The sequence below is a fragment of the Amaranthus tricolor genome, chromosome 1, assembly GCF_026212465.1.
Source record: "Amaranthus tricolor cultivar Red isolate AtriRed21 chromosome 1, ASM2621246v1, whole genome shotgun sequence".
Lineage (NCBI taxonomy): Eukaryota > Viridiplantae > Streptophyta > Magnoliopsida > Caryophyllales > Amaranthaceae > Amaranthus > Amaranthus tricolor.
The window spans coordinates 10114654-10129417 of record NC_080047.1 but is presented as its reverse complement, the minus strand read 5'-3'; the positions used below and the strand labels follow the sequence as shown (position 1 = coordinate 10129417).

Here is a 14764-nt window from a genome sequence, read left to right as displayed (position 1 = left end):
AAAGAACACCAATTCATCATTCATTTTCACTGTCCATACATACATACATACCCCTTATACTGTCAGATGTCAGTACAAGAGAGACAAATTTTGTGAATTACTCATTAATAACCACTAAATTACTTCAACTCCCTTCCTTCTTGTGTTCTTTCTATTTGAAATATTTTATTTTAAGGAGAGAAAAATTTAATTAATGTTTTTCACACATATTTAAGATAAAATATATCCATTTGAGATTTCGTTATATTCGTCTTAATATATACTTTTTTATCATGTATTTTTTATAAATTTTTATTATGTATATTTAGAAATGTTAAAGTATAAAATTTACTTTGAAAACTATGCAAAAAATAAACCTGAAGAACAAAAAAGAACAGAGAGAGTATATCATAAAATATACCATTAACATCAAATCTCATCTTATCTTCTCTCAGTTTACCATATAATCAAAAAAAACAATAAAAAAATACTCCATTATCCATTAAATTTAAATTTATCGTATTTTTCTTTTTAATTTATCGTACTAAAACTGCCTCATTTTTATATTTGATTTTCATTCATAGTTTAATTTATATTTTTATGTTATCAACATGTGTGTCTCACTAGCTTAGTAATATTAATTTTTGTCTTTTTTTTCTTAATTTACTCTCTAAATGTCTTTTGATTAAATTTGATGGGACTCAGAAAATAGATAAATACAAAAAAAATATCTCCAAATGATGGGTAGAAAATGTTGTAGTAATAAATTATAGTAGTAGTAGTATAATACTTTCACGTTGCCTACACAAATATACCAAAAACTAAATTTTGTCATACATATACTTTGGAATATAGTTGTAAGAGTAAGTATTTATGAGGTTTCAAGTACTGAAAATTATATCTTGGTGGGTCCATCTAATTTCAAGTGGATGAAAAAATAAGGTCAAGAATTGAGGATGAGGATTTGAGGATTTAAATGGGAGGATGAGGACTTCACCCCATTCTCACTATAGTTTTTATTAAATCATAAGGTTATTATGTAGTAATTAAGAAAAATAGAGGATGAATTAATGTTTACTTATGACTTAGATTACTTTAAATAATGAAAAGTTATTAGATATTGCTTTCAATAAAATTTAGTAATTTTTTCAACTCGGCTCCGACTCCAATCTCCAACAATGTTGGATTACAATATCATTTTGTTTGAGAATTTAATTCATTAAAAAATATGAAAACTCACCAAAATTATTTTTTTTGAATAATTGAAATTTGTGTAAATTCTACGTAACAAATAAACATAAATCGGACTTAATAACTCGAATTGGTTACTATTTGCTAAATTTTTACTAAAAAACGTGCAAATTCACAGATAATGGTGTCCACTATTGAATAGGCTCATCAATGTTTTAATAGCATCGGAGTCTCAAGAAAATATTTTCTATGATAGAATCTCATAACTCAACCACTATTGATGAACACATAAACAACGGTTACTTATATACGTCTATCAATAAAAAAAAAGATAAATATATCCAAAATAAATTGAAAACTAAATATATGGACAAAGTCAAAGTCAAATGTCAAAATGAATCTAATTTAAAACTGAATTTGATACGAAGTTGGACAAATTATCCTCAAATTATAATAGAAACATAATTCTCAAATTGAGTCTATGTTATGAAACACACTGAATAGCCATCCCTGATAAATTTCAAGTGGCTTGCGTTTAGGAAACTAGGTGGAAGGGGTAAAAAGCAAGCATTTTAAAGAGTTATAAGCTATGGTATGCAGATTTGAATGGAAAACGAAGTGGAGTCGGTATTCTTGTAGCTAATGATATCCTAAAGTAAGTGGTAGAAGTTAGGAGGTGCAATGATAGGATTATGCTAGTTAGAATAGTAGTGGGAGAAGAGGTCATATCGATCGTATGGGCCGCAAGTTGGGCTAGATGAGGAAGTCAAACGCGAGTTTTGGGATAACCTAGGTGACCTTATCACTAGTGGAAAAAACCTCATTTGTTGCGGTTTTTTTAGGCATAATATGCTGCGGTTTTGGCCCCAAGCATTAGTGATAGCAGCAGATGGCCTATTTTAAATGTTGTGGTTTTAAACCGCAGCAGAAAAGTGCACCTTATGCTGCGGGCCACAAAAAAACCACAGCACATAGTTTAAGACTATATGCTGCGGGCCTCCATAAAACCACAGCACATAGTCTTAAACTATATGCTACGGTTTTATGGAGGCCCGCAGCATATATTATAATTTTTTTTCTTTTTTTGTTTAATACTAATAATAATCCAATAATAATGTACAATGTAATAAACAATGATTAATCCAATAATCCAATGATAATCACAAATAATCACCAATAATCACCAATAATCTCTTTGTAATAATAAACTATCGATCGTATATATAATATAATAATATGTACATACAAATATATACATTAAAGTCCTAAAAATCTAAACTAATTACAATTTACCAAGAACAAAAATTAGCAAGATACGCGACAATCTTGTCTTTTAATTCCCACATTTCTCCATTTCTCAAAGGGCGTGTTTTCCTTGGAATGTCGTATAAAACTTATAATATAATATAAAATTAAAAGATACATAAACATTAGATTTTACCAATAATAGTAAATAATATTATAATTTAAGAACGTAACAAATACTTACGGCATCTATGTTTTCGACTCCAACTTCCTTCACGGATTTTAAGATATCGTTCATGTATTTGAGAGTGTAGTAGCCGCAATCAACGGAATTAGAAGGTTGTCGAAAGCACTAAGAGAAAATCAATGTTAGTGCCAAAAAAACATAAAACCCATAAAATCTCAACTTAACTCGTAATTTCTAGCATATGACTATAATTTTTAATACTAACCACTTCAACACAGTAATATATACCAAATAGTATTGTGTGCCAAGTTTAAGCTACTTTATGCGCGAAAGTGCCAAAAAAGCTTAAAAACGCATAAAATCACAACTTAACACGTAATTTCTAGCATATGACTATGATAATCAATTCTAACCACTTTAACACAATAATATATACCAAATAGTGTTGTGTGCCAAGTTTCGTGCAAAACAAACCAAGTTTGAGCTACTTTATGCGCGAAAGTGCTAAAAAACACTTAAAAACGCATAAAATCGCAATTTAACACATAATTTATAGCATATGACTATGATTTTCAATTCTAACCACTTCAAGACAATAATATGTACCAAATAGTGTTGTGTGCCAAGTTTCGTGCAAAACAAACCAAGTTTGAGCTACTTTATGGGCGAAAGTGCCAAAAACGCATAAAAACCCATAAAATCACAACTTAACACGCAATTTCTAGCATATGACTATCATTTTCAATTCTAACCACTTCAACACAATAATATATACCAAATAGTGCCGTGTGCCAAGTTTCGTGCAAAACAAACTAAGTTTGAGCTACTTTATGCGCGAAAGTGCCAAAAGCACTTAAAAACCCATAAAATCGCAACTTACCAACTAATTTCTAACATATGACTATGATTTACAATTTTAACCACTTCAACACAATAATATATACCAAATAGTGTTGTGTGCCAAGTTGTGTGCAAACAAACAAGGTTTTGAACTACTTTATGCGCGAAAGTCCAAAAGAAGCTTGAAAATCCATAAAATCAAATACTGTTGCATTGTGTACCTTTACTGCTGTTCATTTTGGAAATGTGGCTCTGGATATAGATCTCATTTGTCCTAGCACTTTTTTCATTGTGCTGAAACACATGGGAAAAGTAATACTATATATATATATATATATATATATATATATATATATATATATATATATGTATATATATATATATATATATGTATATATATATATATATATATATATATATATATATATATATATATATATATATATATATATATATATATATATATATGTATATATATATATATATATATATGTATATATATATATATATATATATATATATATATATGTATATATATATATATATATATATATATATATATATATATATATATATATATATATATATATATATATATGTATATATATATATATATATGTATATATATATATATATATGTATATATATATATATATATATATATATGTGTATATATATATATATATATATGTATATATATATATATGTATATATATATATATATATATATATGTATATATATATATATATATATATATATATGTATATATATATATATACATGTATATATATATATATATATGTATATATATATATATATATATATATATATATATATATATATATATATATAAAACACTTAATTAAATTAAATTGGTAAACTAATTAATATTACGTACGCATTCAACAACGCTTTGAATTTTTTGTTGCGAGGTGGGCTTTGAGGTTTTTTTAATAGGTCGAAGACGTGCACAATGTTCGTTAAAGGACAAATGACCAAAAGTATCAAATGCAAAATACAAACGCAAATTTAAAATCAACAAATTAGAGATTATGTGAACTTAAAAATCAAAAGATAAGTTCAATTTCAAAAATAAAACTTACTTCTCCACATATGGAGCTAAAATGAACGTGTGTTTAGATGCAAGGGAATTAGTCAAAGAAGTTAATGTATGCTTTGACGTCAATATTGCCTCTTGGGGTGAACTCCCCCGTAGCTTCTTTTTCCTTCCAGCCCATCTGTTCAAATAAAAAGTGACATATATAACAATTAGTATAAGTAGATCAAAGCCAAAAAATACAAAACAAATCAAGAATATACTTAATAATTTCAAAACTCACCACAGCATCAGCAACCTTCTTCGTTCCCGGATCAGTGATTGTAAATTTGCCACTTGCATCTCGGGAATAAAGTCCGCAATACCAATCCCGCACCCGATCTCCAGCAGCAGTATTCACGAATGCGGAGGTAGTCGTAGATGGGGGCGTGGCTGGACTTTGATTGGGGTATAAACCCGCATCCACCCACTCTTTTTGGACCTCATCATACGTTTTTGGGCTATGCTTGTTGATTCAGAAGCTTTACCACGCTTTTCCTAATTTATCAATGGAAATCGAATGTCATTTATTATTTTAATGATTGAATCAAAAGAAGTAAATTCAAATCAAAAGCTATAATATAATATGGAATACTTACAACTTCAATGGGAGTTGTTCTTTTTGGCAACAAAAGCCTCCCATTCCTTCTTTGATATGTGACCCCATATTTCGTAGGGCATCTTCGAAGGTGCTTGCTCTCCACCTTCATTTCCCGTTTTGACCTTTTTGGTTGTATGGGCACGCTTCTTCGTGATCCAGCCAGTTACTAGCTTGGATTTGAAATCTCTGAATCTTTCAGCAACAGCTAAAAGAAACACATTCTTCTTTTCCTCATCGCTCACGATATGAAAAAAAATCTACAAAAAAAAATTTATATTTATTAGTGTCAATTAAATTAATTTTAAAATGAAACTAAATGAATAAAAATAGTAAAGTTGCTTACCACAGTATCATTCCATAGAGAGTTCTTCAAACCCTCTGGAACCTCGTTCCGTGCGTACAATATGAAAATCTTGCCTACGCCATTTTTCACAGGGTTAACCCAATGCATTGTGTTCCAAATGCATGGGTTCTGTGACTTTTGAGGTTTTTTGTAGGACCTCGCCTTTTTTCTTTTTTTACTGGTAGTGGGAGCATCCATTGATGGGGCGTCTTCAATGTCACAATCATAGTTAAGTGGTGGAGCGTCTTCAGCCATATGCTCGTATCTTACAATTTGGTCCTCTTAAGTGTCATGACTATGTTGCTCATTATCCAAGGTCTCAATCTCGGGGACAATTTCGTCTCTGAAAAGATGCATTGTATATCAGTATCTAAAAGCGTATGGATAGAAATATATTAGATCATAAGAATATGACTATGATTTACAATTCTAACCACTTCAACACAATAATATATACCAAATAGTGTTGTGTGCAAAGTTTCATGCAAAACAAACCTCTGTCAACAAGTCAAAAACACGATGACGTTTTCCTAACTCATCCTCGACTCCCTCCATCATCTCATCAACACGATCCACATTCTCTTCATCTGTCTAATCATACCCATCAACATGATCTACTACATCCTCATTGACATCAGCCACATTATTGACGTCCTCAACAACACTTTTCTCTTTGTAAACTCCCTCCTCACCATGCCAAACCCAAACATGATATTGAGGCCTAAACCCACATCGAAGTATGTGCTCCCTAAGGATATCAACACTATCTACCTTTGATACATTTGCACAAGTGACACATGGGCAAAAAAAACCAACTCCCCCCGTCCTAACTTGATGTTCAACCGCAATACTACAAAATTCTAATACGCCATCAACAAATTCTGACGATTCAATGCTTCCATACATCCAAGAACGATCTTTTGTCATCCTAATTAGTGTGATTTAATTAATTCAAAACAAAATTAATGCACATCTTTTAACATATATATACTTATTTATAACAAACATATTTAACCCTAAAAATATATACTTATTTATACCAAACCTATTTAACCCTAAATATACATACTTCATATTCTAATTCTATACTTCGTACTTCAATATTAAGCACTACATTGTAAATAAAATAATATTCTAATTCTAATAGTTAAAGACGTAAGTATAACAACAAATCACATTTTTAACAAATTACACAAATATTTAACAAACTAATAACATAAACTTGAATAATGTAAAATTCACAAATAAAATGATATCTTTAGCACTAAATTACATGTTAAACAATAAAGATATGAACTTGAAAATTAGTAAAATAAATATAATAAACTTGATTTCGTGGGTTATGTTATCTACAACGAAAAACAGAGAAACAAAATTAGTATACAAACAGTTGCCCTAATTTTCGATTGTTTTCGTGAATATCTTGCAAAACTTAAATGCTTAACAAATTAAAAAGAGAAAAAATACCTTAATTTCATGGGTTTTAAAGATAAACAAGACCAAAGTCTGAAATTTCGAATTTATGAACAGTTACAGCCGTGGGTTTATGAATAAGAAGTAGCAGTGAACAAGAAAATGTCGTGGGTTTTAATGGGTTTTTCGAGTGAAAAGAAGTAACAAATATGTCGTGGGTTTATGAACCAAGAAGTAGCAGCGTGAAGAAGAAGATGAAACAATAGCAGTCGTTAGAGTGTTTTATGAAAATTCTTCATGTGGGTTTTATGAAAACAGTAGCAGCGTGAAGATGGGTATAACGTTAAGAGCAAGAATGATGAAGAAGAGCAAGAACTAAGATGATGAAGAACAGGGTTTTTTGAAATTGTGGTCGGGTTTTTTGAAGAAGAAGAACGTATTATGTTTAATGCATGAAACAGAAGAGTACGTTATAAGGCACGTTTTTGAAAGTATTAAATGCTGCAGGCAATAAGAAAACCGCAGCATTTAAGTGGCCAAGTGATTATATGCTACGGGCTAGGAAGAAACCGCAGCATTTGATTGGATTATTTGTTGCGGGCTAAGAAGAAATCGCAGCATTTGATTGGTTTTTTTTTTTCTAATTCTTTTTCCTATTTACTGCTGCGTATATAAAAAACCGCAGCAAATGACACGCAGCAGATACGTTTTTTTCCACTAGTGTTATAGATACCATCCCTACCGATGAAAAAGTTTTTATAGGTGGAGACTTCAATGGACACATAGGTAAGGAGGCAGTTAGCTATAACTCAATTTATGGCGGGTTTGGTTATGGTATAAGGAACGAGAGTGGAGAGATCTTGCTTGAGTTTGCGTTAGCAAAGGAGTTGGTTATAGCAAACTCGATCTTTAGAAAGAAGGATGAACACTTGATTACGTACAATAGTGGTGGGTATACAACGCAAATTGACTATTGTTTAGTACGGAAGGTTAATCGGAGCTTGTGTCTGGACTGTAAGGCCGTACTGGGTACAGAGATGCCCACCCAACATAGGTTATTAGTACTAGTGTTTCGTATGAGGAAAAAGATTGCCGAGAAGAAGATAAAGATCAGGCAAAACGATCATGTGGGGTAGACTTAAAGGGGATATGGTCGCAACCTTGTTAAACAAGTTCAAGAAGTCGAACTACCCAAGTATATTAGACGATGCAAATCAAATGTGGGCGACCATGGCGGAAACCATTTGAAAGGTGGCAAAGGAGACATTAGGAGTGTCGACGGGGAAACCAAAGGTGTACAATGAGTCGTGGTGGTGGAACGAAGAAGTGCAAAAGAAGAAAAAGGACAAAAACAGAAAATTCAAGGAGCTTATGACTTGTACGGAGGAGGAGGATAGGACACATAAGAAGGAGAGGTATAAAGAAGCAAAACGGGGGGCAAAGAAAGCAGTAGCGGAGGCAAAAGATCACGCATTTGAATACTTTTGTCAAAAGCTTGATACCAAAGAGGGGGAGTAGTATATTTTTAAGTTGGCAAAGGCAAAATCTAGGCAGAAGAAGGACTTAGGGATAGAGAAGTTCATAAAAGATAAAGGTGGACGAGTACTCCTTAGACAATGGGACATCAAAATAAGATGGCATTAATATTTTTCCCAACTGCTCAATGAGACTAGGGGTCTAAAGGAGGAAATTAGACAAACTTCAAACATCCAAAGAACACAGGATCATGGGTCAATTATTGATATTACCACGCGGAAATAGGAGAAGCTCTCAAAAAAATGGGGGGATCAAAGGCAATTGAACCTGATAACATTCCGATTGAGGTCTAGAAGGGTTTAGGAGAGGAGGGAATTCAGTGGCTTACTAACCTCTTTAATGTCATCTCGAGGTGTAGGAAGATGCCAAAAGAATGGAGGATTAGCACACTTATCCCACTGTTTAAAAACAAGGGCGATGCGCAAGTATGCGGGAACTATAGAGGGATCAAACTTCTAAGCCACACTATAAAATTGTGGGAAAGAGTGATTGAGAAAAGAATTAGACGAGAGACGGTAATTAGAGAGAACCAATTCGAATTCATGCCAGAAAGATCAACCACCGAGGAAATTCATCTTTTGAGGAGACTGATGGAAAAATATAGGGAACGAAAGAAGAATTTGCATCTGGTGTTCATTGACCTGGAGAAAGCGTACGATAGCATAGCACGAAGCATCGTTTGGGATAGCCTCAAGAATAGAGGTATTTCACGAAGGTACACTGAGGTAATACAAGACATGAGTCTTTCCCAATTAAAGTGGGACTACATCAAGGATCAACACTAAGTCCTTTCATTTTTACGGTCATCATGGAGGAAATCTCTAAATCTATCTAGGAAACCGTACCATGGTGCATGCTTTTCGCCAACGATATAGTTTTGGTCACAAAAACCAAGGAGTAGGCTAATAGTAAATTGGAAGAGTAGAGGGAAGCCTTGGAGGGTAAGGGGTTACACATAAGCCATACAAAGACAGAATACTTGCGATGCAATTTCAATGAGACAGAATCGATAGGGGAGCCAGAGGTGACCATAGGGGGAGAACTTGTTGCATGTACGTCCAAGTTCAAATATTTGAGATCGGTGATTCAGAGTAATGGGGAGATTAATGGAGACGTTACTAATCGTATACAAGCGGGTTGACTTAAGTGGCGAGCAGCAACCGGGATGCTTTTTGATAAAAGTTCTCGAAGAGATTAAAAAGTAAATTTTACCGCGTTGCAATTAGGCCAGCGTTGTTGTATGGGACAGAATGTTGGCCCATAAAGAAGGTCTTCGAATAGAGGATGGAAGTAACAGAAATGCGTACGCGGAGGTGGATGTGTGGTAATAATATGATGGATAGGATAAGAAACCAGGAGTTCAGGGTGAAGATAGGGATTGCACCTCTCTCCGCAAAGATGCGAGAGAACAGGTTGAGATAGTTTTGGGCATGTGCAAAGAAAGACACATGACGCCCCAGTAAGAAGGATCGAATGCATCATTGTGGAGGGCAAGAGAAATCGAGGATGACCTAGGAAAACGTGGGAAGAACAGATTAAAAGTGAAATGCATGAAGTTCACCTCTCCAAAGACCTGACCAAGGATAGGGGCAGTTGGCGGCGCCTTATTTACGTCTTAGATTACTAAACCTATCCCTTTTACCCATCGTTTGTTATTGTTCATTGCCTTTATTTATCTCTCTTTACCTCCTTATTTACTTTTTTCTTTATTTTTAGTTATTTATACGTATTCTATTTATTCTTTTTGTAAATTGCAGGTTTTTCTCTCTTTAAAGAACTTTGACCGCACTCTCCTTTATGGGTATAAGTTGTCGTCGTTCTTTCCTCCCCAGCCCCTGATCATAGTTTTCTATGAGCGGGATACATTGGGTATGATGATGATAATGACTTATTTATTGTCAAAAAACTTACTTTAAACTTAAAATAAAATACAGTTACTCAAATAAACAATCTATAATCAATAAATAGTTTTTATCGAATATTTCTGTTAACACTTTCTCATACAACTTAATAATTAAATTCCTCCGTTCCAAATTAGTTGCAACATTAGAAAAATGACATTATTCATTCATAACTTTTAATTTGTGATTAGTTTATAATCTATAGGTTAAAATAAAGTCAAGTGAGATCTTGTTTGATTCGTCTCATTGCAAAGATTATTAATATCAAATTTTTATAACTTTTATTATACATAATAAGGATATTAACAATTAAATTAATGCATAGGAGTGCATAAAAAAGCAAACATTGCAAGTAGATTGAAACGGAAGAAATAGTTACTAAAACAATAATCCATTACCAAACACGAACAAGTCCACAATTAGTAATATTAACCACACAAGTATTATCTTTATTCAAAGTGAAGTAGTCCAAATCCGAAAATAGTAACAGTGAGATGAGAGTGACATGGTAAGGGTAAAATTGAAGTGTGATGGGTATGTTTAATCAGAACAAAGTCTAAGGATCACGTCAAAGTAAGGGGAAGGGGAAGAGGAAGGGTTACCCTTAAAATTTTAACCTTACTACTTACTGGCTACTTTCAATGCCTAATAGGTTGTGTAATGTATGCCTAGCTGAGCTGTTTTTCCTGCAAAACCTTCCCTTTCTTGCCTTGTCTCTGTCCCTCCCTCTTCTGCCATTCCATTAACCATACAATACAACACACCATTTATTATCACTTTTTCTGCTATCTTATGCCACAATAGAACGGATATCCGATTTGATTAATAACACTATGCCACAAATCCAACCCTTTTCTTGCTTTCTCTTTATTACACTAATTTGGTTTAACATACAGCCTTAAAATGATAAGAGTTATAGAATTCTACGTGTCTAAGAGATTGTTACACTTTTATTTGATAGAAATGTCGTTATCACTTTTTTATTCTTATCCATACATTCGAATGTTCATTTAATATATGAAAAATTATCTAGATCAATAATCCAACCTTTTTATAATTTTCCTATAATAATCACACTTTCACTTATTGCTTAACTATAAATAATCCCAACTTTAAGGGTATTTTCCTAGAGTAAATTCGGTAATCGAATAACTTGCTATAACAAGTTTTAGTTTTTAAAAAAAATAAATTAAAATAAAATTTTAAAAAATAAATTATTTATAGTTAATCAATAGGTGGGATTATTGTATAAAAATCATAAAAGTGTTGGATTATTTTAGATAAGTTTTCCTTTGATATATACACAAACAATTTAAATGATCCTACTATATTTTAATCTTCGTGAAATTTAATACTCCATAATAGTAATTTTTGGAGAACGAGAAATACTAAATATTAATGAGACAACCTCAATTGGACACACTAATATTAGTAAGAAAATCATACTTAATGGTCTTTGATTATGAATTAACACTTTTTTTTGCTTGAATAACTAAAAAATCAATTTAAATAAAATATTTAGTTTAGTGGATAAATTAAAATAAAATAAAATAACTTTCTCCGTTCTTTTATGTTTTTCCAAGGTTTCTATAACAGGTAGTTTCATATGTTTGTCCACTTTAAAATACTTTCTAATTTTTAGAAAAAAAAATTCATTTTTACCCCTTAAAAACCCCCTTACCCTTTATTGTACCCGGTTTTATTGCTTTGGAATCTTAAAAATCTTTTGGGGCCTGTTTCCCTAATTATTTTCCTCTTCTCCCTCCCATTTTTGACGGTTCTCTCTCTCTCCTCAAATAACCATTTTCACGATTCTTTACATCTCTCCCCCTGTTTCTTGATCATTTTTAGTTCAATTTAACTAGACCAAAATACAGATCGTTTAATTCTCAACATTTTGAGGTTCTTTTTATGATTTTTGGCAATGTTTTGAAATTGCATGCCCCCTATTCCTTGATCCGCCATTACCTTATTGAAGTTTTAATTTTTTGAGATGGAAAACAACGAATCTAAGAGTGATTCTTCAATTTCCTTCGTTTCTTTATGATGGTCTCTGTGAGTATGGTGAATTTTGTTCTTTTTTCTTTCATGGTCGTTCACATTCGTACTCAAATGAAATTTTGAGGTGGTCAAAAAAAGATCTTGAGGCATATCACAAGTCTCTTAAAGATGATGCTACATCTATGTATTATGAATCTCCGCCTTCTTTTCCTTCTGTTGAAAAGGAATCACCACCAACAATTGTTGAATGGATGTTTGACTCTCCATTTGAATTAAATCCCTCAAGTCCACCTAATATGAAAGAAGATCAACTCGATTTGGTTGTTCTTGACACTTATGAAGATGTTATTGCTTCTAGGGCTAAATTAAACCCTAAAAAATGTGTCTGATGATTATAAGGTTGTTCTGTTTTTCATTTTTTTAGAATTATACTTGACATTTTGGTGTTAGTTTTTGTGTTGTTGCTTTCTATTGGTTTATGTTGATCTTTATTTATGTTTGTTAAAATTTGTTGATGTTCTGTTCTTTTATTGATGTTCTTCTGGTTTATGTTGATGTTCTGGGTTTTTAATTATGTTGATGTTCTTCTGGTTTATGTTGATGTTCTGGGACTGTTTCTTCATGGTTTTTTTTTATACAAGCCCCTGTGATGTCATTTTGTCGAGAACTATTGACCTCTTAATTCTGAAAAAATAACTTTAATTACTTGGTTAAGTAGCATTTGTTAAACCTAAACACATCACTTGATTTTTGAGCATCTTTAGTTGCTTCATTTGTTGATGAACAATTATAATCTGAGAGGATTCATAACCTCTATGATGAATTAGGGGGCTTTTTTCTAAAATAATGTAAAATAATGAAGTGACTAAGCAAAAACATACACATTAATCATTAATATGGATTGTGGTTGACACTTTGTTGCTCCTAAGTTTTAAAAGTCACATTTTTTGTGATGATTTAAACAAAATAAACTGAGGGGCTGTGAAGTTTATCATCCTCGAGTTTCTTTAATTGCTTCATCATATGCTTCATGAATGATCTGTGAAGTTTGTGCAACATCCTCATTCTCTGTTAGTGTTTGTGTTTGTTGTCGATCTCTGTTTGGGTTTTAAGAAAAGCAACAGCTTCTCTAACCAATTGTGTTGGCATTCTTACTTGAATCCTTAACCTGCCACTGTCTGCTTGTACCTTCTTTCCAAAGTGTGGTTGTATGTAGTCATTACACCCCGTAATCTTTAGAATCTCATTTAAATGGTGTTGAAATGAGATCCACACATTAGTTAAGGTCTTTGGATGTAACTCTCCGAATGCATCTTCAACTGCTGTTATTAATTTTGTCATGCTTTTGGGCATCTTTTTATGCATTAGTGATTGTATGCTCATAAAAAAACCCAAATCAAGAATGTTACAATCCGGACTGTTTGGAGGTTGTTGTGTAAGAATGAATGTTAAACCACCTTACCTATTGTGTTGTTGGCAAATCGGATCATCATTTGTGATATGAACCCTTGCATTATCTTGTTGAATAAAAATTATGGAAGGACCATCACTTGGCCACTTTCTTAGTATAGCTGGAATGAGTTGTTGTATAAGCATACTCATATACACCTCTTGAGTAACTGACTCGGTTGGTTTAATCTCTATTGAACCCCTTGGTCGATTTTTTAAGTCTCTTTGTGCTGCCACCCTATTTATGGAAGGGAAAATTCTAATTTTCCCATCAAATGTATGTTGGCCATATCGATTCCATCTAGTCTTTGCAACTGCCCCTAAGAACATAGCCTTAGGTATAAATTTTGATGACTTCGCTGCCCTATACAGGATCTTTTCTTTGTGTGCTAGATAGACTCTTTGCGTTTTTTTGGTTAAATAGAACCACTTCTCGTCTATGTGAATAAAATCGTACATGGCTTTGTAAATTGGATGTCTTTGAATGGTGTCATCTTGGATAAGGCCCAAAATCCACTCCACCTTTCTTATTTTGCTGGCGTCGGTTAAAACGGGGTGTAATGGATTTATCTCGCCTCTTTTTATCAACCTCCAAACCGTTGACGATGCCAAGTCTAAACATGTTGCCAAATCTCTAATGCACGTACGATAGCCCATTGGTTTAGTCTCAAGTATGTTTGGTGGTACCACCACTCTTTTTCTTCCACAGTTTTTGTATTTCGATTCTACAACGTATGGCTTGTTTGCTTCTTTGGTTTGAATTGCTTGTTTCCATATATTTCTTATGGTTCTATGATGATATCCGTATTTTTGAGCAATCCTTTTAAATGTGCCATGAGGAAGTGAGTCACTAACTTTTAGTGACAACATTTCTTGAAAAATAAAATGCCTTAACTCATTGCTGAGCCTTGGCTTATGATGATCTTGTTGCTGTGGCTGTTGTTCCTCAATGTTCTGTGTTTTTCTTCTGATTCTGAACAT

The 14764-nt window shown here is 32.6% G+C and overlaps 1 protein-coding gene across 1 annotated transcript; it reads right to left on the bottom strand.

The window, feature by feature from the left end:
• Positions 1-13792: 13792 nt before the first annotated feature.
• Positions 13793-14764, bottom strand: LOC130825360 (uncharacterized). Its single transcript, XM_057690574.1, has one exon. The coding sequence runs from the start codon at positions 14762-14764 to the stop codon at positions 13793-13795; it is 972 nt and encodes a 323-aa protein (XP_057546557.1).